Below are 23,968 nucleotides of genomic sequence, written 5' to 3'. Positions count from 1 at the left end.
TTACGGAGACCATCGCATTATAGAGCATAGCACTGACAATGAACGCTCGAATTTAAAATAAAATGCATTTATTTTACCTGGTATCGATACGATGGTCGCAGCGAGGCTCGGTGGTCGGCACCTCGTAGTGTCGATCGTAGAGTACTAGGGACGAGAATCGAAAAAATACTAAGCTGGAATACTATGGTCCAAGTCCATGGTCCGATACCTGGCTCGAGGCTGGGCGCTGCGCTTTGACGGTGAAATGAAAATAATGCATTTATTTTACGTGGCGATGATACTATGATACCATCCTATGGTCCGACCGAGTATCGGCGCCTCGTTATGAACGCACACTTACATGCGTAAAGAAAGATTCCCAGCTGCCAAAATAATGGCTGGTTTATTTAAAATAATATGAAAAATAACAAATAAACTTAATATTCTTTATCTGCTGGTACATTTGCACGTGAGGTATCAGATATATTAAGTGATATGAATTATAAATTTCCCAGTTTTCCTTCTGACTAGTGAAAATTCGAAAAAAAAAAGAAGAAGCAGATGAGCAATACCTGTTTGCTTTACTATTGTTATTTCTAGTATCTAGTAAGAGTCAAGAGTTTTCCTCAAATTTGAATTTTCCCATAAGGGACGTACTCTTGTGAAAATAGAACTGTTAATGAAGATGCAAAAAGAAAAAACAATAAATTTATTTCTTCTTTTTACCATGAACTGCAACGTGAACATACTTGTTCACCATAGCAGTGTTTCAGTTCGATTTAACCATAATATGAAATCTGAAAGCAGTCAATTCGTTGGTTTTCTTGAAAAAAATTACAATATCAAAGCTAACATTGCGTGAATTATCTTTATCTAGAACCAAGATAACCTAATTTATTTTCATCAGGCGTTTATGAGTCCTGCTAAACGTACTAAGTCTTAGAATATAAAACCAAAGGAAAGAATTTACATTATAAGAGCAATGTAGTTATATGGCAAACTTACTGGGCATTTTATTATTTTATTGTCATGTGAGGTCTGCTTGCACCGTCCTCGATCGTTGGCTAAGGAGCTTAATTGTGACTTAATATATGCCCAATAAAGATGGCCACTTCCGTCGCACAATCACGTGGTTAGAGGTATTTCCTGTGGTTTTATATCTAAGATCTGAGCTTAATAAACTGACATAATATAACCTGATATAATATTTATTGTATCAGCAGATAATAAGCTAAAATTATAACGATTGTTAGTCCTAAGGCATGTTTGATAATGCATTAGTGGAAAAGTATTTTGTGTTATTTGTTTATGTTTGTCGGCAGCTTACCCCGCCGTATATGGTCAATTCCCACAGGCTATCCCACAACCAATGTCGGCAGTTGCTCCTGCACAAAGAGAAGGTAAGATAAGAATGTGTCAACAAAGTTAATATACATCTGCAAACCAAAAGTTGTTTGTGCGCTATGATTTAGTAGAACTGAGCAATACTAACGTATGTTGACTTTACGTTACTGTTCATTTGAAGATATCTTAGAGAAACGTAATGTACTTCGTTGTTATTAAATTTATTTCTGTGTGAATCGTGTGAATTGAATTTATTCCAAGTTTTATGTAGTATTTTGTCTTTTTCAAGATTTAAGCGATAATTGTCAATCTATTTGATTGCTGTCATACAAATTCTTCTTATTTGGACCCTAACGTCTTGTAATTTCGGACACTCACCGCCCGCATCGCATTTGTTACGTTTAGCAGGTTTTGCGCCTCATCTACAACTTTACTCACCCAACTTTTCCATGACCTTTCGATTAGTTTTGTAGTCTTTCCTTAAAGAATAAGTTACTATGGAAGATATTTATTATTTCTCATCAGATAAATAAGGTACTTCAGCTTTCTTTTCTTCACTGTAAACGTAATAAGTTATTGCTTGTCGATTCCTGAAAAGAATTTCCCATAAGTAATGTGATTTGTCCAGTATATATTCAGAGAATTTGTCAATATATTAACATTTCGATGGCAGATAACTTTTTCATTAGGTGTTCTATCGTAATCCTAGCTTGTATCCCATACAGTGTAATCGAGAATAGGTCATATTTTAACATAATTTTTAGTGGCAGTGAAAAGTTCTTGTTAGTAAATATAGGCTTCATCTTGCTAAAACCACATCGCCTTCTCAATTCCTATTTATCTCTGTTGTTATTTCACACTGTGAATGATCAGTCCAATAGGTATCCAATAGAAGTTCAATAGGTATTTGAATTAGGAAAACTCTTTTTACATGTGTTTACTTTTTGCCTATGAATCTAAGCCCAAAGTCTTCAGCTAAAAAACACTCTTTTACTGTATAAGACATATATATATATATACATATATATATATATATATATATATATATATATATATATATATATATATATATATATATATATATATATATATATATAATCTTGTTTTAGATTATTTTTGACTAACGATGTTTTCAGTACAATACGGTGTCATCAATTTAGCATGGCGGCGCTCTCCTGTCATCTCTTTGTGGTCCAAATATCATTCTGATACCCTATTTTCAAATAGCAGCAGCTTATTTATTTCCAGCTAATATAGAGTCTTATAGCAGCTTAGATCGTAATAATGATGGTAGGTAGTATAATGCAGCTATCCTTGCTGAGACCTCTTTTCTAATGTAGTTGTCATCTGTGATTAGCGTCCCCAGATATTTAAACTCTTGTATTACATCGAAGTTGTGGTCATTAATGGTTATGTTCTGTCTAACTCTTGGTCTTCTACTCTTGGTCTACTTATTACTTATTCTAAGGTCAAATTAAATAGCAACGATGATAAGGAGTCTCCATGTCTAAGTCCTGATGGTATACTAAATGGCATCGATGTTCTGGAGTCTATCTTCACCTGTACATATGAGTCTGTCTCGTACATTTAAGTTAGCTTCACCAATTTTCTTGGTATTAGCCAATCCATAGTCTACTTATGTTTATCGAATCATATGCGTGCTGGAAATCTACGAAAATTTTATGTACATCTCGGTTGAATTCCCAGTTTTTTTCTTATATTTGTTGGATCGTAAATATTTGATCTATTGTTGAATTCCCAGTTTTTTTTCTAATATTTGTTGGATCGTAACTATTTGATCTATTGTTGATTTTAGAACTTTATATGCTGTGTTAATAAGCGATATGCCTCTATAGTTTTGAAACTGTTCTTTATTACCCTTTTTATGTATTATAACGTTTCTATTCCATTTCCTAGGCATTTTCTGTTCTGTTTTCTGCCATAATGATATCAGAATAATGTCATACAATTTTTTATGTAAACCTTTTCCTCTTTTTTTATTGATTTTCCTATTATACAATACAATTCTTTACTTTTTAAAGTGTTGGTTCTGGTATTTTCACATCTTGAGAATGTAATGTAATATCTGTTTCCTTTCTCTGACTTTCAGTATTTAGTAAATTCCGAATATATTTCTTCTGTTTCTATTATTATTAGTTTACCTGCTTTATTTTTCATAGCTTGTGTTACCTCAACAGTCCACCTTGTCGTACTATCTTCATGTCCCTAAAGAATTTACGTACCTGATTCCTCTCGTCACTTATGTCCATTTTTCGTATTTGTTGTTTTATATAGCTCCTCTTTTTAGTTCTGAGTAGTCGTCTTGTCTGCGCTCTTGTTCTGTGAAAATCTGCTTTGTTCTTATCTGTAGGGTTTTGAAGCATTTTCAATCTTTTGTCAGTTTTTATTTCCAGCATTTCCTCGCATTGCTTGTCAAACCATTTCCATTGTGGGTTCGTCCTCTTTTTTCCAACAGTTCCCTTCGCTGCTTCTATAAGTGATGCCACTCGCTACGGTGTCTACATTATGCTATTCTTATCCCAGCAATTGGAATCTGTTGCTTATGGCTACATGATAATCCATACCATACTTTCTATTTCCATGCGTTGTTTCATTACTTCATAATTTGTTCTCTTCTAGAAATATATCTTATCTAATCCATGAAAGATTTTGCCAAATGCTACGCAAGCTAGTTTCATCTATTTTTTTTATTTTCCTATTATAATTTTCTTTGTGAGTATAGTATTTAAGTTAATTTATTCAGTTAGTTGATATCTTTGTTGAGTTTTCATTGTTTATTTTTGAAAATTCTTCTTTGATCATATTGTTATTGATTTATTATCCAAATCTTCAATTATTTATTGTAGCTTTTATATTCTTTACTGAATATAGGTACAAAGTCGTCAGCATAATGTCAAGTGGTTATCACCTGTTTATTTTAATATTTAGTTATTCAGGCTTTTTAAAGATTTCCTGTATATTATAATAAATTTTTGACTCCACAATTTGTAAAACTGTATTTTAGTCGAACTTAAAATTATATTTTGGTTTTCCATGAAATGTTTGTGTATTTTTAGTGACTGTAATAAAAAACAAATTTCGTCTTCTTCGGCTTTTGCCATTATGAGTTCATCGTATTTGTCCTCCAGAGCACTTTATTTTCCCAGTCACATTCCCTGAAGTCTCTATCTATCATATCATTTCCTATATATGTTTTCCATCCTGGAGCAGGTCTTCTTCCCCATCTTGTTCCCGGCAGGTCCAAGTCCAATATTCTTTTCGGACATCTGTGGTCTGGCATTCTTTATACATACCCGTACCACTGCAGGGCTTTGTTTTTCACCTTTTTTGTAATTGAGCATTTTACTTCGATTGTGTTTCATATTTCCTCTGTTCTTATTTTATCCTCTCTGGTGATTTGTAGACATCTTCTCATAGAGTCCAGTTCAACTGTTCATATTTTATTTCTAATTGATGTTATCATTGGCCATACTTCCTCTCTATATAGGGTAATATTCATCACTATGCTCTGAAAGATCTTTTTTTGTTTTCTTTTTTTATTGTTGTTTCATATTACTGCATTGAGTGCTTTCATCGCTTGTTTTTCCCCTGCTATGTTCATTTCTATATCTTTCAGACAAGAACCATCTCTATCTTTTTATTTACCCTAAATACTTAGAATAAAAGTCTTAATAATCTCTTCTTATAAACTAAAGTTCAAATCTGCAACCTCAGATCCAATAGATAAGTATTCGGTCTTAAACATATTTATCTTGAGTCCTCATAGCTCATATTATTCCTTTAATTTTTTTATCATATATTCCATGTCTTCCCTGTCTTGTGGAAAAATTAATACATTCCCTTGTACTGGTATGCCCAGTGTTCCGCATTTTCTATACCATATTTTGAAAGCCTGATCTATATACCTATATATTAAAAAGTGTAAGTGATAGACCACATCCCTGTTTGGGGCCTTCTGTTGCGGTGATTGTCTTTGTTATTTCATTGTCTAACTTTATTTGCATCTTTATTTCTTTATACAGTCTTTGTATTATATTCGCCCATTTCTGTCTAACGTGCAGTCTTCTCAGTGCTTTCTATCGTTGTTTACTCGGCACGCTATCGTATCGTATGCTTTCCTCATTTCGAAAAAGGTCTTGTATTATGATGAGTATATTATCTAGATACGATCTGGCTTTTCGGAATCCGGCTTGTTCTTCGCCATAATGGTCCAAGTGTATCTATTTTTTCTTTTATAACTCTGAAATAGATTCTTGTTATTGAAAGCGATACACTGATTCTTTAGTTATTTGATGATCTTTTGTCACGGTTTTGGTAATAAACAAATTTGAAACTTCATAATTTTCATCGCTCTGGAAAATGCCACACCTGGTTAAGAAGATAATACCAGATCTTTTTTAGATCTATCGCTATCGTATTAGTTTCTATTCCTATCACATAAGATTATAACTTGAGTATGTGTCTAAGTAGATTTTAAATATCTGTCTTTACTCGCTAGTAAAACTTTCTACCTTTGTGATAAATGTGTACTAGCAACACGTCCCTGTCGTAGATCCTTAGTTACATTTTCTTTAATTTATTTGTCCCTCTAATTATTCTTTAATCCAAAATCACATAATTTCGGTAGCACATTTGGCTTTAAACGATGTTTTTAAAGAGGTTTATATGATTGTGCCAAATATTTATGGCTAATAAAGCTATCTCTCTTGTTCTAAATATGTTTTTCAGCATCATTTGTATATGCTGTTGGAGTTTTCCGAGTGCGTTATTGTATCCAATACAGATTTTTTTCTTTAAGTATTTATTTGCTCCTCCAAATAGAGTTAGAGATGATTTTAAAAAGAAACTAAAAATAATAGACTCGCTTTCTAGGAAAAGTATTAAAAATTAAGAGTAGCTAAGTTGTAGTTAGATTTGCATGTTTTATTTTCGCTTGCTGATATTATATTTCAATATTTTTGATAGAATTGCTTGAACCAAACATAAAAAGCTAATATATTTTATGTTTATATAGAACATTTTGCACGTGTGTTTCAAGTTTATTGTTGCCTAAGTGTTAAATATCTGGTTTTGGACGTTTTGATTGCATGTGGTTGTTTTAAGGTAAGTATTTTTGTTGAAACTTTTTCAAGTATTTTTAAAAGTGAAAAATGTTAAAAATACATGATGAAGGTTCTATATATTTCGATGTTCTTAGAAATGTGAAAGAATTAATTATAAATTTATGTCAAATTTAATTTTTAATGTTACTGACTGTTATTCAAGAAAAAATTTTATTAATTTATAATTTATATTAAAAAAGCAACAAATAATATTTTAGTTTTTACTTTTATTTTCAACACTTCCACCTGTGAGTATTTTTCTCAAGTAATATATTTTTACTACGTGTATTTACTATTATATCTGTATTTTTTATTTTATTAATTTTCATTGATTCTAATAAAATGAAGACAGCTTAATACCTTTATTTTAATATCGAGAATTTGAAATTGGTCATTAAAATAATAATTATGATCTAAAATATGAAGTGTGTACGTAGAATATGCATCTTTTATTGAAAGTCGTTTTGTGTTCCGCTGTACGTTTGTTAAAGATTGTACAGTTTGACTGATGTAAGGTTTTGGGTTGTCACTACATAGAAATTTGTATACACCATTCTTTCGGTGCTTTTTCTGTAGATTCTTGTTTTTCTTATATCTTGGCCTATGTATATATATATATATATATATATATATATATATATATATATATATATATATATATATATATATATATATATATATATATATCAACAAGATATCAACAAAAATAAAAAATCACATAAAAAAGAAAGGAATAACACTAGTCTTCAGAACAAACAACAAAAAATATATTAAAAACAATAAAATCCCGAAAAAGGATCACAAACAGTAGTGTATACAAACTTGCATGTGGTGATTGCCCAAAAACCTACATTGGTCAAACAGTAGAGAATTTAACAAACGTATAGCAGAGCACTAATAGGTTTTCAGTAATAGAAAAACGGATTCTTCGTTCGTACTTCACTTCTAGGTGATAATCCTTATTTAAATAATCAATTTCAATTTCTTTATATCCAAATTAAATGCTTTAAGCTATATTAATTAGAATAATAAATTAATAATTAATTAATATAATAAATGAATAAATTAAATAAATTTCAATAACCAACTTGACACACACAGCTCTCTCCTCCTCAACTTATTCAGTTAAAGACTATAAAATATAGATCCATAGTAAAAATATATTACTTGAGAAAGGTATTCTGCCGAAACAGTTGTAGTGATAAATTGTAATAAATTTTGTAAAAAAGTTGAAAACAAAAATGTTCGACATAAGTAACGGTCGAATCCACCAAATAAGCTAATACTGGTCCGATGCTAAGTATGAAAACATCACCCGAAGAAAGAGCAGGGTATATAAACTTATACAGAAAAAAGAACTCTGGAAAACAGGAACATTATAAAAATATTGGGAGGGAAGAGGCGTACTTGCATAAAAGAAAAACCAGAGTTTTAAAAAATAAGTTATTGTTAAAACTTGAGACATAAAAAAGGCAAAATCAAACCAAAAAATTCTATAAAACCCTGAACAATGCACGAAAATAATTCAAACTAACTCTGAGAATATTTAAGGATAAGGAAGGACACATATATGATATAAAAGAAGACGTATTTCCCACCGAAGTATTAGATCAAAATTCACCACCTCCAGAAGCAAGAAACAATATACCATTAGAATCTAATTAAATTTAAGCAGTGCAGGATGCCTAATAAAAACCCTAAAAGATATCAAATACCCAGTAAGTGAGGGTATACCTACTGAACTTATTAAATATGAGCCTTAAATCCCAGAAGACTAATGTACTAGAATTGTTAGCTACGGCACAAAAAGAGTATTAAATTAAAATGTAGAAACTATAGGGGAGGTATCCATGCCTAATACAATATTCAAAACCTTTTTGAGTATCCCACACCATCACTTAAATGCATATTCAGCGAAACTGATAGGAGAGTCTCAAAATGGTTTTTTGTCTAGTCGATCTACAACGGACCAGTTTTTTGTGCTAAGGCAATTACTGAAAAAAACCAACGAATCTAATGGCGACAAGCACATTTTCTTAAATCTTTAATTATCATATCAAAATATACTTCGAAATACATTGTAGGAAGCTATGGACTAACTCCAAATTTCCGTGTAACGCGTAAAGCTATTGCAAGTATGGGATTGCGATAAGGAGATGCTCTGTAGTTCTTCATTTTTTACATTATTCTGGAAAAGGAGATAAGGGATGCCAAAATGAACAACGAAGGAAATATATTTAACGAATATGATCACAACTCACATCACACGAATACGTTACCTAGAAAAAATGTATACACCTTATCAAAGGCCTCAAATATATGAGCTTGCAAATAAATGAGGAAAAAGCCAAACAGCCAAAAACATCAGCCACTAATTTTCTGTTGATAACTCAAGCTTTGAAGTGGTAGAGAAAATCATATTCTTAGGCTCTCAGATGACTAATGAACTCCATAACCATATTGGAAGAAATCAGATAAAAGACAATTTTATCTAGCAAGTGCTGTTTTGCCAGCTCTTGCTAGATAACATTTTTTACCATAACATTTTTTGCCAGAAAACAAAATTAACAATATCCAAAACTCTTATATATACTACCACTGCTGGCATATGGATTTGAAAAATGGGCCATCTCCAAAGCACCGAAAAACCTTCTGATCATATTTTAACAAAGGATGTATGCATATTTTAATTCCATGGGATTCCACGCAGTGGAATCTGTTGAAACTGTATATGGAGGAGGAGGTAGAACTATGAGATATACCACACATATAAACACATATCTGGTGGTAAATAGATGGTATCTTTCATCGAAATAGGAAAACTAAGATGAACAGAAATTTTAGCAAGATCACAGTAGAACAATTCTTTTAGACGAATTCTTATATCACAGATTGGGGGAAGCAGACGTATGGTAAGATAAAAGATAGATGAAAAGATGATGTATACATAGATTCTAGAAAAATAGGTGAAATAATATGACAGCGGTTGGCAATGGATAAACTGCCAAAATAAACTTAAAAAGGTCGAGGCTCTACAATAGGGCTATGATCTAATGCATGTGTGTGCTAATCTAACTACATTTCCAATATTCGTTTTCATTTTGAAGGTTTCTCGAGGACCTTCTAATATAAGAATTCATAAACATATCAAGTTGTTGTTTCTTAATTTGTTTGAATCATTTTTGTGTGTATAAAATGTTGCTTTTTTGTTTTGTTTAAGCAACTTTATACAATTATCAGTTGCAGCCAAAAAACCCCAAATATTAATTTCAATTTATCCTATTTTTCCAAAATTTAATCTTAAAAATGTGTCGATATTTTGTAATATACTTTTATGCTAAATTATTTTTAGTCTTCTTCTTACACATCTATCATGTCTTCTTCACCTAATGCTTTATCTCTCAAGTACTCTGCCACACTGTGCTACCTTCTGCTACTCGGCTATCCTCTAGCTCTCTTACCGTGTATTCTTCAGCCCACATAGTTTTTATATGTTTAACGTGACCAAACTATTGAAGTCGTAGTTCTTGGATATTTTTTGAGACTGCAGACGGGTCTTTCACTAATCAAGTCTTCTAGTTTTACCCAACTTCCATCGTTTTCATTTCAGCTACCTCCATCTTATTTTCCTGTATCTTCTTTACAAGTCACACTTCACCGCCGTACATCAACGCAGGTCTCACCACACTCTTGCATATCTTTTCTTTCAGCCCTTTCACGACTTTTCGATCACAGAATACCCCGCTTATTCGCTGCCAGTTAAACCAACCAATTTGTATCTTGTGGGCAATTTCTCGATCGTGCCTCATCTAGTATCCTGTAACTTTCACAACTTTACTTCGTGGTGTCCTACTTTGCCTTCCTTTCCACCTCACCTTTATCTCCGTATCCACTATCACCGGTGGGTGTTGACTAGCTATACACTCACCCTTTAGCACTTTACAATTGGTAACCTCGTTATGCTGGCTTCTTCAACAGAGCACAAAATCTATATGACTTTACCTTCTGACGCTACTATAGATAACATACTGGTGTTCTGCACACAATCATCCTTCAATCATCATTTCTTATTGTGGATTATACAAGTAACACGTAATCACACTATATGGTCTTTTATGATGACATAATCCCTCCCCGTTGCTTTTCCGTGGGTATATATACTGCATTTGCTTCTCTATTCATCCACAGTATACTTGAGGTGTTGGCTTTCAGTATACACAAAAACCTATTACCAACAAGAATAATATTAATCATCAATTTTTTTTCAGTTAAAAAACTAATTAAAATTTTTAAATGTAATTAACTAAACTGCTTACATGGATAGTTTTAATTATATAGTACAGCGTGTTTCAAGAATTTTGTGGAACCTATATTTTTAAATCTAAAATCTTTTTTATATATATCTAAACTTGTAGATGATTGTTGTGCTTAATCATAGTTAATAAAAAATAGCTTTGGCTAACTGAAATGCTTTAATATTATTTAAAATGTAATATAATTCTTAATAAACAAAGAGAAATAACTATCTTCAAATACAAAATTAGTTAATTACCTCCTATTATTAAATTATTATAATTATTTAAAAATACTTATTGACAACTTGCTGTAATGAAGAAAACAAATGAAACTATTAACTAAAAACCTTTTGAATTGTTTATTCGTCCATATTATTTCGACCGCATAACAATTAAAATTCATTGCTCATCTAAATCATACTAATATGTATTTTTCCCTTGAGTAACATTAAAGTCAACCGTCCGCTATGATACGGTTATTAAATATAGAAATATCTATGCGAAATGCTCCTGGGTCAAGCAAAACAACTATACAAATTTGTGGAGTCTTTAAGAGAATACCTAGATAAGTTTAATGCAAAACTAACATTGAGGTAATTTTTTAAATAAACAAAATTATTTCTTTCACATTTTGCTTGGCTTCCTAGTAAATATTACTTGCAATTTTATTGATAAGATTAAAATTGTTGTTACCTCTTAGGTTGCTCAATATCAGGTCCTGAAGGCTGCAACCTCTTCATATATCATCTACCGCAAGAATTTGGAGACGCAGAATTAATGCAGATGTTTCTTCCCTTTGGAAACGTGATTAGTTCGAAAGTATTTATTGACCGTGCCACAAACCAGAGTAAATGTTTTGGTGAGTAGAATGGAGTTTTTAATCTTTTTTTTTTTTTTCGTGCATCGTTAAAAACCTTACACCCTATTAAATATTGTTAAGCTCTAATTAACTTCGTAGATACTAACAGACCCAGAATCCGTCGGAATGAAAACTCCCTGTGTGATATTGTGGAAAATTCATGGTAGTACATCATTCATTTTTAGACAATTATTCATTTACGTATCTTCTGGAGTTACTTAGTAGTCTCCTAAAAGTGCTTGCTGTCTACGATCTAGTACCTCTCAGTCGAGGAAAATATGATTGACTCCACGAAACAATCTCATTATGTGCATGTGTTTCATGAGTGGCGCATGGCTCCCTCTATGCCAATGAAGGCGCAAAGAGCTGTCTTTTCAATACTTTCTACTAGTGAGTTCGGATCATTTATAGTGGATTTGCCTGTCTGGTAGGCAAATTGATGTTTGTGAAGCCGTTTTCTCGTTCAATTTTACTTCTTATGTAATAGTCTACTAATTTCTCCATTGTTTTTAGGAGAAAGGAGGTGAGACATATGGGGCGATAAGACTTCTCGAAGTTTTTGGAATGTGGCCTAACACAAAGCTTGCTATGAAAAGCCGCTGTAGTTGCGGATATATTTGTATGAAGCCTTTTTGAAATAAAGCAGGGCATATCCCGTCCTTCCTCTGATATTTGTTTTCTGTAAAAATTTTTCCCGCTTGTTGCTGCTGGATCTGCTGAAGCTCCTTGGAGCCTATGCCAGCTGGATATTTTGCGGTTCATCTTCTCGTATCTGTGGAAAGTTTATCTGCAAATACGTCAGCCTTTGGATTATTTTTGTAAGTTGGTTTGGGGATTTTTTAATTTCTCCTTGCCTTTTTTGCCTGGTTTCCCAAATTTTTTTGGGCACTAGCTGATTCCTCGTAGTCAGGCCTTTGCTTGCCTGTCCTCCTGGATTCATCTTGAGTACTTTTTTGTTCATACGGAGCCTTAGTGCTTGGTTTCTGTTACTCTTGACTCTTAGGACCGTACGACATATCTGTAATTGATCGTATGTCCCGTTGATTTTAGCCTTTCGGCGGATTGGTTTTCCGTTGAAAGAGTTACAATTTGGACCGTTATGGAGGCTAGAGTTTTGAGCTTTTACTAGGCCTAGAATTTTCTCCGTGGAATAATCCTTACGTCCGGGAAGGTACGCCGTGGAGATTTCAGTATGAGGAATTTCTTCCACTTGGCCGGCCGGTTAAGGCAAGCCCCCACATCTATGTTTGTCTTTTGGAGTAATACACACGGTTAATACCAGGCAGTTTTCCACAGGTGGCTGTTCCCCTGCAACAAAACGTCCACCTTATCACTAATCCAGTTTTCGGATTCCATTGCAAGGGGCGAGCATCATCCGCCACACTTTGACTAGCGCTTATCCAGTAACGAAACCCGTTATAACTCTTATTTGTTATATGTAGGATTTTAAAAATAATAGGTATCATTTGTAATGCAATAAAAATCTAAAACATTCTTACATTATTTTGGAGCTTTCCTAAATGCTTTGATGCTATTTTAAATGCGCTGAAATATATAATTACTCGGTTTAATTTGCAATAAAGTTTTGTGTTCTATTTAAATGTATACTAAATGTTGGATTTATAATTCATATAAAATGTATTTTTTAGGATTTGTATCTTTCGATAATCCAGCCAGTGCTCAAGCCGCCATCCAAGCTATGAACGGCTTCCAAATAGGCATGAAGAGACTTAAGGTTCAATTGAAAAGGCCCAAAGACGCCAGTCGGCCCTACTAACAAATGGCCTCTGAGACGTGGGTACCTCAAGTAAGGGTGCTTATACGCCATTAGTATACACTATATATTATATAAACAATAGATAACCTTTGAAATATACCTGGCAAGACTCCGAGCACAATCGTTGCAAAAATAAGCGGGGCTTAGTATATAGACTACCTATATTTCTCGTCAAGATAGGCGACATAATAGCTAATAGGAGGCAATTTTAATACCAAACAAAATCTTAAACAATACTGGACTGAAAATGTTCATAATTTCTAATTGGCAAAATATATATTGGCTGGAAAATATTATAAGAAAAACATGTGTATGGTTGAGTGAATAATCTAAATCCGGATGATATTTATATCAGACGGTATGTAGATTATTATACCAATAACTACCTAACAAATATATTTATATAATATTGGAATAGAGATCTATTCACTTAAGTAGATTTAAACACCTCAAATACGGTTATAGCTCAAACATCACATACATTTGATAATGGGATAAGTTCGTTATTATTCAAAAAAAAGAAGGAGAACAAAACAAGATATTTGTTCAGATCATAAAATATGAAATATTATGCTCCAACTTTTAATATAGATTAAACTCAATAATTAATTCTAGAATAATTTTAATTCGACTTATTATGACATGAAAAATAGTTCTTTTTACAGAATAAACCAAATTATAACAAACTGATTTACATTAAAAAAAAAATAGTATGAAATAAGTATTGCCTACGTTTGTTGTTTTGTCGTCTACTTTTTGACAACTCCTGAACCGAATTTTAAAAGTTAGTCTGAGTGCTTATTTATGCAACCCGCAAAACAAAAAAGTAAGAAGTGCGACCGCGCTGCCAAACCTATAAAGAAATCTCTCTCTTCGAGAAATTCCAAATGGGCTGTGATTAAATAACAAATCAGTGTTTGATTGTACAGGCCGTTTTGTCTTCTCGTCTTCGTGAAATATTGTATTTATTTTGAGATTACTCTTTGCTCCTTGTAAGTATTAAATGTGTGTGTATTTAACTGTTATGGATAAGATAAATAAATTAGGGTATTGTATGTAACGTCCGTTATCTTAGCTTTAAGTGACTATTAAATTTCACAAGAATCAGTTGTATAGATTGAATCAAATCTGAAATGTGTTAAATGGATCTCATAATCTTCTGAAATATAAATAGTTTTAAAAGATAAAAGTGATAAAGCACTATTGTCATGTGATCTATTAGACAAGTTTTCGCATTAAAATTAATTATTTGGTATAAACAAGTAGATATGTTAACGTGTTACACATTGTAAGTATATTCATTCAGATTTGAGGCGAAATAAAGGTATTTGAAAAGGATCAGTTGCGCCTGATATCTAAGATATTCTTATTTATACCTCTTCGGAGTATAGTATTTTGTACAATTTGAAATAAATATATCTGGTATAATTATTCTAATAGAACAAAATTTATTCTGACGATCTCGATGGAGTCTGACATCAAATCTAAGGCATGAAATCAGAAATCTAAATCTACTTTCACTCATCATGCATCTGTAACTAAGTGGTTGTTATCCTGTCTGTGAATTATCATCAAATTAAAAATTTTCTGTCTTTGTATCCAGTAACGTCACTTATAATTTCCATGTTTCTACTTGAGTTATGGTATTTGAGTCTCATCTTTTGAACCTGGTATAATAAAAAACCGCCACCACTTCTTTTTATAGTATGTCCAAATAAGCGAAAGTGAGGGCAAAGTTTCAGATGTACAAAAACCTCGTTGTCGAATTCACAATATATCTTTAATGATAAGACAAAAGAATAGTTCTATTTTCTTCTTTAAAAACTGAGAAAAATTTGATTTTCACAAACATGTGCATTTTCCACTGTTCCTTCCATAAGGAGTACAAAGTGGAAATCAATTTCGAGCAAAGTGGAAATTAATAAAGAAATAGGTGCAGTGAACGTATATTGTGATTGTGAACATTCTCTCTTCTACTTTCTTCCTCTTTCAAAAAATGAAGGCTGACGGAATAAAACTTCCAGCGGAATTGATGCAACAAATTATTATGATTGGTTGACCTCTTAGTAGAACTTATAACTCCCACTTGTTTTTTTCTTTTACTGAAATCAGCCTTGGTGGCTTAGAAAATGATGTCACACCAGACTCGTCCATGTTATATATACTGGTTAGGTTTTGTAAAAAAATGTATTTCTCATACAATTCACAAGGATTTCCGAAAAACTCCAACCTGTCGTCTATTGAAGGCTGCACATCTTGCTACTTGTCAGCTCTGGCAAACTGAACGATAATTCAGGATTACGATTCATAAACCCGTCAATCAACGCTCTTCCTGCGTGTGGAATGGTGCATGAATGTGGTACATCATTTTTTATTGCAAGCTGAAATTTTTTAAAGAGAATTCCGTGTGAGGCCATAAAACTTGGAATTCATTTCTTGGGCATATTTCAGAATTTCGCGTTCCATTTCTTAACTGAACACTAATGTCAAGTATTCTAACTTTTTTTCGCTGACACTGTCTTTATTTAACATTGGAGAGTGCCCAAAGAAATATTCTAGAGTTTTTAAGGTTTTGAAATGCTCGTCATGCGAGCTTCGGTCATTACTAGCTCCATATCTTTCTCGGTCCATTGACGCTTAGTGAGCTTTCGTTTATATTTATTAACCATTGCAATTTAGAGTAACAAATTTTGAATTGAAATAATTGTGATATATGTATAAGGGCAAAGCGGAAAGTTTCCACTTTGCCCACAAACGAACTTTCCACTATTTCCCTCTCTCAATCCAAACCATGAATTCTTATATAGAGCACTTGGGTATCACAAATGACCATGTGGACAAATGAAATGCTGCCCTCTGTTGTAGATAGTATATAAAATTCATTAGACTATGTATAGAAAGCTACGAAGTGCATTTACAATGGCACTATCTATTAAATATCTATGTGATAGCGATTTTCCGCTTTGCCTGCTATTTCCGATATGCCCTTCGTTCCTCTATAACTATTCTTACTTCTGACCGTATTTCGTCGTCGTATATGGTTCCACTATTATCAAAATCATCAAGTTCTTTGTGCCACCTGAATGCATTTTTTCAATTTTTGAAACTTAAACTAAAATACATTTTATTGAATAAACGCTATCGTTTTTACTTACCACTTAGATGGGGTTATACGTATACGAAGCAGAATCAAACGTTTAAGCAGATACACAAGCTTTACTGAAACTAAACTAAATGGGTCAATGAGACGAGTTAATAAAATATAGATGCATGTACAGCGTTGCAAAAATCATCGTTTTGAAGAAAACACGAGCTAAATTTTCTAAGGGTTTGTCTAAAAAGAAGAAAAAGTATCAATATGTGTTTCAAGTAGATATAAAATATCAAACCAAATGTTATAATGTATTGTGTCCAAATTGGTCAAAAGCTTATATCGGTTTAACACCTACATCTTTAAAAAAACATGCCATAGAGCATAAACAACTGTTTGAACAGAACGAAGAATTATTATCGTTGTATTTTATGTAGTTACCAGGGATCAAACCGAAAGAATCATATAAAGATTTAACTTACATTTATATCTTAAGAATCATCATTATTAAAACAAATGATTAAGAAAAAGCATATGTGAATATTATACAATATGATGATGGACGGTAATGGATGCGATTAAGACTGACCCCGAGTTGTAAGGCCAGACAAGAAGAGGAATAAATGTGAATATTTCAGTTCCTTCTCACAAAATTGTAAATGAGTTTGATATTAAATTTGCAAAAAATTAATGTCGGTTTTAGTTTATAATAATAATCTTCATTATATGTAATTTGACTCCCAAATATGAATGAATACTTTAACTAACCGGTTAAATCTATACAACAGGGGATTGGACCCTATTAAAAGTTTTTAAAGCTCTGGTTTTGGCCGTTAAATAGTTTTACCAAATATATCTGAAGGGATGGTGGCGCTATCGCGAATTCAGATGCCAAATTTAGTCCAGGTATATTTTCTGTGATGCAACGCTAGTCACAGCGGCTCGGAGAATTACTTAATTAGGGAGATCTTTCAGGGAGTCCACTTGAAACATAAGTTGTTAAATTTATACTGTTTGAAAACAAATCCTAATATAGTTGAAAGTAGGTGAGGAAGTTAATGTCTGTTGATTCAGTTAGTCAAAAAAAAAGTTTAGTTCTGTTGTGGATGCTACATTGAATCATAATAAATGAAAATTTACAAAATAATCAACGTATTATTTTATAAATATATCGTAAACAAATATCACCCAGTGTATTCTTTGAAACTAAAAAAGAACACAGTAAAATTCAAAATAAAATCTCTGCTACTGGTACTTCTAAGAGAATTGCTTTCGTAGACGAAAAAGCTGCAAATCATGATACATGATTTGGAAGATTTTCTGTTTGGTCGGCTTCTTAGAGTAATATAAGAATATTATAAGAGTAATAGAGCATAAGTTGCGAAGTACAATAAACTTTTTTCAGACTCTGTTGTTTAGATTTTAAACTAGATATTTCACCGGATCAAACTGATCTTTTTATTCTTAAATTAATTTTTATTTGAGGAATACTGGCAAACTTCTCACACCTACATTAATTCTTTTAATAATGTTAAAAATCACTGTTGACGTATCTGGAAAAACTTCTTATAAAAGAAAATAGTATAAAGTGAAAATGCATATCAACTATGACGTTGTTTTCATTTGCTACTTCGAAGATCTATTAAGGACTGAGTCAGTTAAGGCAAACTATGCTGTAGTAATGCTTTTGTTTGGTCGGATATAAAGAAATAGTCGGTTCAAGTGGACTCCGCAAGTTGTAAGTCAAGGCTCCAATATTTTTTAAATTGTTTAAAGAGCCATGACTAATATTTATATATATTTATTTAATAATACCTATACAAAAATATAGTATAATATTTCTACTAAACTTTAAGTGACATAATCCTTAAAAAGTACCAACTATATATTAAAATGTAAATTAATAGCAGTAGTGTAGGTTAGACCAAAGAAAACACTTAACAGTGGTCAAGATACCAAAATTGGTATAGCCATCAGTAGATGAACTAAGCGAGTTGAAGCCCACTTCTTAGTTGACGGTGAAGTCATTGAGAAGCGGTAGTTGCATAGGCTTATTTCTTCTGCTAGTTTATCGATTTTAGAACAATATGTTCGCGGTTTATGAATTTTATCAAATATAAGTAAGTTTATATATCAAACAAGTGCGTTTTCGCCAAAATAGTTGTTGAGGAGTTAGTTTATGCTTTGCGGACGAATCAGTCCCAGGCCGGGAGAGGGGAGTGGATTGCATCACTCGGCTGGGCCACTCTAGTCAAATTATCAAGCCAACGGCTACATTAGTTAATATTAGACTTAATTTAGATTCTCTTCTTGATTATTGCGATTACTTGTATCAGACGTACGTTCCCTTGGACAATAGTATGAACAAAAATGCAAAAAGATATATTGATAAAGCAGAAAAATAAACAAACGTTTCCAGTTACATATAATTTGTAGCTTTCTATCCATATATTCATCCATTATTTTGCTGAAGCAGTCATACCGTTAAACATAGATTTTCTATATTCTGTATTATGCGAAGTAGTGGCTAACTATCACAAAAACCTTGTACTTTGAATTTAAATGTATTTTAGATTAATTAAGAAAATATTCAGTCAGTTAACAAAATTTGATTGGGTTATATTATCGCTTTGTTTGATTGATTTTATGTTATCTTATACTTTTCTTTGAAAACTGTAAACTGATATACATGTAACAAAAAAAAAACTATATAAAAGCAAATAAATACTGCCTACAGTTAAGTCTGAGCCCATACTCTGAGGAAATGCTGTGTGAACAAAAGAAGTGAATTCAGACGAGCACGGTCCACAATAGTTGAGATGTACGTATTCAGATGTTCTTAAACAAAAATAGGGAAGTTGATAATGACACTTTTCATGTTTCTGGATTTCAAAGCAGCATATAATAGCGTTACACAAAACAAGGATAAGGATAAGGTTGGTTAAAATGTCAATGTCAAGAATTAAAGGTCAAACAAATATCCAAACGATATACCCTGAACCTTAGACAATGAAAGTGAGAGGACATAGGTAACGTTCATTTAATAAACCGCTCGAAAACTGAAGCCAGTTTCGATGTGACCGCATGTTTTGGTTCCCTTACGTTGCCCATTACTACCTCTCGCAGGGTTACCAGGTCTACTGATTTTTACTGAAACACTATATCGATCTATTAAAAAATATGTAATGATAAAATCATGTTCAAAAAGTGATTATTATGTCAGTATTCAATTTATATAAAGACATATAAGAAAAATATGACCTGGCAACTTTTCTGGTGCCGGTTTAGGCTTCAGTCAATTCCATACGAGTCCCCTCTCTTTTCTCTTCTATGCCCTTAACACTTCATCATAAACAGAAGGCAGAAACAAGGAAATGCACTGGCGTGCTTCTAAAGTAGATAACCTAGGCACAACATTAAACAAATAACCCAAATATTGGTATACGCAGATGATCTGAACCTTGTCGCAGATACGACACATAAATTCAGAGTGATATTCGCTGCACTTTGCAATTTAGCAGACGATATGTGTCTGGTGATCAACCAAATAAAACTAGGTGTCCAATAAATGAGAATGGAACCTGGCATCGTCGATATAACTTTGAGCTATAAAATAACTACAAAGCAGCGCCTAATACTGCAATATAAATTGGACTGTTGTGGCGGGTAATACAGGTAGCCATAGCTTAGGATTTTAAGCTGCAAGCAATATGACAGAACGGAATAATAAACTTAGGAACGTTAAGGAACAATTTGAACTGTAGCACAAATCTTTTCAGAGCAGCAATTTGTAAAATACAGATTACCATGATGGTCGCCAACGAAACGGATAGGCACTACAAAAAGAAGAATATCTGAGTCATCTCAGCTTTGCGGACGATATTGTTATTAATTGCGAACTCAACCAGTTATAAGAAATGCTTGCAGAATTCAGAAATGTTTGAGAAAAAATAGGCTTGAAAATAAATCTAACAAGACCAGTTACTGTGGAGGAGGAAGTCATAGATAAGGCGTGAGAATATATTGACTTGAGTCATTTAATAAAGGTAAGTAGAGAAAACAATAATGCGGAAGTAGACCGAAGAATCCGTATGGAATGGGCTGCCGTTGCCAAACTTAAAATTGTCTTCAAGAACATACGGTCTAGAGATAATTACGTTGACCATAAAAGTCTCCAACAAAATTAGAGTAACACAGCGTGCAGTGAAACGACTTTTGCCAGAAATAACTAAAAGATCGAGTTTGAAGCGAAGAAATACGTAAAAAAAAACAAAAGTAAAGAGCTATCGTATAATGCGCTGCTTAAAACATCGCGCTGCTTCATTGAAGTGGTCTTGGGTGGGATGTTTTGCCAGACAAGATGATACAAAGTGGACTAAAACGTCAAGGGGAGGCTGACTTTCAGGAGTGTGAACTGTTAAAGGAAGAAAATAATAATCAAAATTAGACAGAAATTATAGTATCAAATAAAATCTGATTATTTTGGTAATCTGCAAAAAAAGGTACTAGGGTACCAAGAACATAGAGTTGCGTTTGACGTTATGTCGTATGATATTACACTTACAATGTTTTCATGCAATAAAGTTAAAATAATCTGCAGATACAAAATAAAATGTTGATGAAAAGAAGTAAACAAAAGAAACCAAGTAAACGGGATTCTGTCTTGTCTCCTACAATGTTACTAATAACGATTGACATTTTGTTTACAGATCTCAATATTCTAAAATCATACCGGCCCAATAGAATAACCAATACCTAGAGAGAATTGAGTGATGTAATATAGGAGTTCCGAGTATTAGCTGGAACGAGATTGTTACGTCTCAAGATAACGAATCGAATAGATAAGTAACCAACAAACTAGTTTCCTTTGTAGTTAGACTTAAATTTCTATCATTTATTTTATATTTTGGCCAACTGTCTACTACATATATAATATTTTGTAATAAGCTCTATTTTGAAGACAATGTCGCACAAATTGCCGAGACTGAAAGATTTTTACGCACATCCGTCGTACAACAGGAAAGAAATGTGTCATATCTTAGTAGAAATACTTAATGTATGAAAGCATGCTACACATTAGACAAGTCGAAAGCTAGCTTATAGCATAGAATTAAATTTATACAGTGCGCGCGTAAAGTATGGAAACGTAAAGATGTTGCCGAATGTACAGTTTCTAAAATATAAGGATAATATGCATATTTTTAAATGGGATCATCCGCGTCTTTTGTTACAGTTTTTTATTTGAGTGTGGCTTATTCTGGATTTATCTTCAATTCTAAAAATGTCCAGTATTCTTTATCTGTTGTGGTTCTATCCCAAAAATTAGGTCCAATTATAGTATTAATAATAATTCCTGTCCACACATTGATCTTTTGTCGATACTGCGTATGGGCCTCCACCATCCAATGTGGATTTTCATCTGATCATTATCTACAGTTTTGTTTATTGACCGTGTCATTTAAATGGAAAGTAGTCTCATTAGAAAAAGGATTTGTTTAATTTGTGTAAAGACATTAGTATTCGTGTTAAATATATTTAGCATTGTGTCACAAAACTCCATTCTGCGATCTGGATCATCTTCAATAAGTTCCTGTACCAATTGTGCTTTATAAAGATGCCATTTTTCTTTTTTTAATATTTACGAACAGTTGTTTGACTGATTTGATTTTGGGTTGCAAATTATTCCAGTAGCTTATGGAGATCTTTAACCATCGACAAAAAAATGTCAGTTTTTGTTTCCTCTGGAATACCAGGCCGACCAGTTTTTGGACGTTTTCGTACATGTCCACTTTTACCAAATTTATGAAAAATTTTAGATATAGTCTCACATGCTATATTCCTATATTCGTTTTGTCTTCATATTTATTATTAAATATTTCACGTAACTCTTCATTTGTTCGTGTCCTATAAATTTTTTGGTATTATTACCTGTCACCACATCCTTTTGTTATTAACATTTTAATTTTTTGACGCTCAGTTAAATGTTTCATTGCGTTTTAGTATATTTTCATACTTTAAGCCTATTTTGAAAAAACTATTACAACGTATCTACTGACAGTAAATCACAAACAATCAATAAAATGTTTTTACTAATTTTTGCATATTAATGGTTAATATTGACCATTAATAGAATATTTGCTGCATCAGCAATAAAACACTGCAACAGAAGATTGTAAAATATAAGGGTGGTCCTATTTAAAAATACGCATATTATCCGTATATATCAGAAACTGTAAATTTGGCAACCTCGAAAATATAAAATTTTAAATCGCTGATCTATATACATAAAAAAAAAACTATATTATACTGGGTGTCACAGATTTCTTTATGTTTTCATGCTTTACGAGCGTACTGTATAAGTAAAAAAAGACGTATATACATCGTGGACGTATGGAACATAAATAAATGAATGATAAAACATAACATACTCTAAATGATCTCATTAATAGAATGACAAGAAAGTACAGTATTAAAGAATACTAAAAATCAACATAAGAAAAAATAAGTGTAGCGGAAGAAAAGGTTTTTGAAAACTCTATAGGAAGAGCCAAAATAATGACAAAAGACAAATCATTTTATCGATTTCTTTTAAAACTTATGTTTATTTTTATATTTTTGTATCAATATTTATTGGTTATAATATCACATTTTCCTACTATCTTTACACATTTTTTCAATCTATATAGATGTTATTATACATAGGATAGATCTAGCTTTTATATGATCAGGCTAAACGCACTAACCCCTATTTTAACAGAGAAGCGAAAGGAAGTTATTGTCTGAAACAAGTATCTGCAATAATCATATAGTCTTAAGAATATATTTAGTAAACATGTATAATATTTATTGCATCTAATGTATTTAGATAAACATTTATATTTTTATTATTAATATAATTTTCGTTTATTTTGGCTGAGATAATATCGTGCAATATTAACAGAACGACTGAAAATATCGTTGTATAAAACCGTACTTAAATTATTTGTCTTACAAAAAAATTTACAAGTCAATAGTTTTAGGTGTTTTTACTTGAAATTAACTTATGCATACGATTCTGAAGAGAAAAGTAGTACTGTGTTTGGGTTTGATATCCGACAGTATATTAACTGTATATATATGTAAAATAAAAGCAGTCAATAATGCTAGCGATTTGACCTGTAAATGTCCAATTGATTTAAGACAGTGTAAAATAACTTGAGTGTTTAATGATCTGAAAAATATTTTTTTGTAAATAACATTCAACTTTGTTAATAAATCCTTCAACTCACTATTAGATATATGTTACTATCAAATCTTTTTATCTTCTTATGTCAACAATATTGTTGTCCTTAATGCAAATATAACATTTTTACGGGTAATTTCATTATGCTACATAAACCTTTAAGTATTATTATAGAAGACAGCATAACGAAGAGTAAATCAAAGTCACCTGTTTTCTATATGATACCCGTATAACACAGAAATTTAAAAAAGCCTTTATCTGCTAAATTTAGAATTTAC

The 23,968-nt window shown here is 32.1% G+C and overlaps 1 protein-coding gene across 1 annotated transcript in view; it reads left to right on the top strand.

Annotated features, from left to right (window-relative positions):
* Positions 1–23,968, top strand: part of bru3 (CUGBP Elav-like family member bruno 3) — a 540,316-nt gene that overhangs the window by 496,767 nt on the left and 19,581 nt on the right. Inside the window, exons 10-12 of the mRNA XM_072531874.1 lie at positions 1,302–1,379; positions 11,442–11,600; positions 13,250–23,968. The exon at positions 13,250–23,968 is cut by the window's right edge and continues 19,581 nt beyond it. Of these exons, the coding sequence (XP_072387975.1) occupies positions 1,302–1,379; positions 11,442–11,600; positions 13,250–13,377 (365 nt within the window). The 3' untranslated portion in view covers positions 13,378–23,968. The remainder of the gene's footprint in view (positions 1–1,301; positions 1,380–11,441; positions 11,601–13,249) is intronic.

Source organism: Diabrotica undecimpunctata, chromosome 5, assembly GCF_040954645.1.
Source record: "Diabrotica undecimpunctata isolate CICGRU chromosome 5, icDiaUnde3, whole genome shotgun sequence".
In the NCBI taxonomy this organism is placed as follows: Eukaryota; Metazoa; Arthropoda; class Insecta; order Coleoptera; family Chrysomelidae; genus Diabrotica; species Diabrotica undecimpunctata.
The sequence above is the reverse complement of the archived record's forward strand: the minus strand, read 5'-3'. Positions and strand labels throughout refer to the sequence as shown.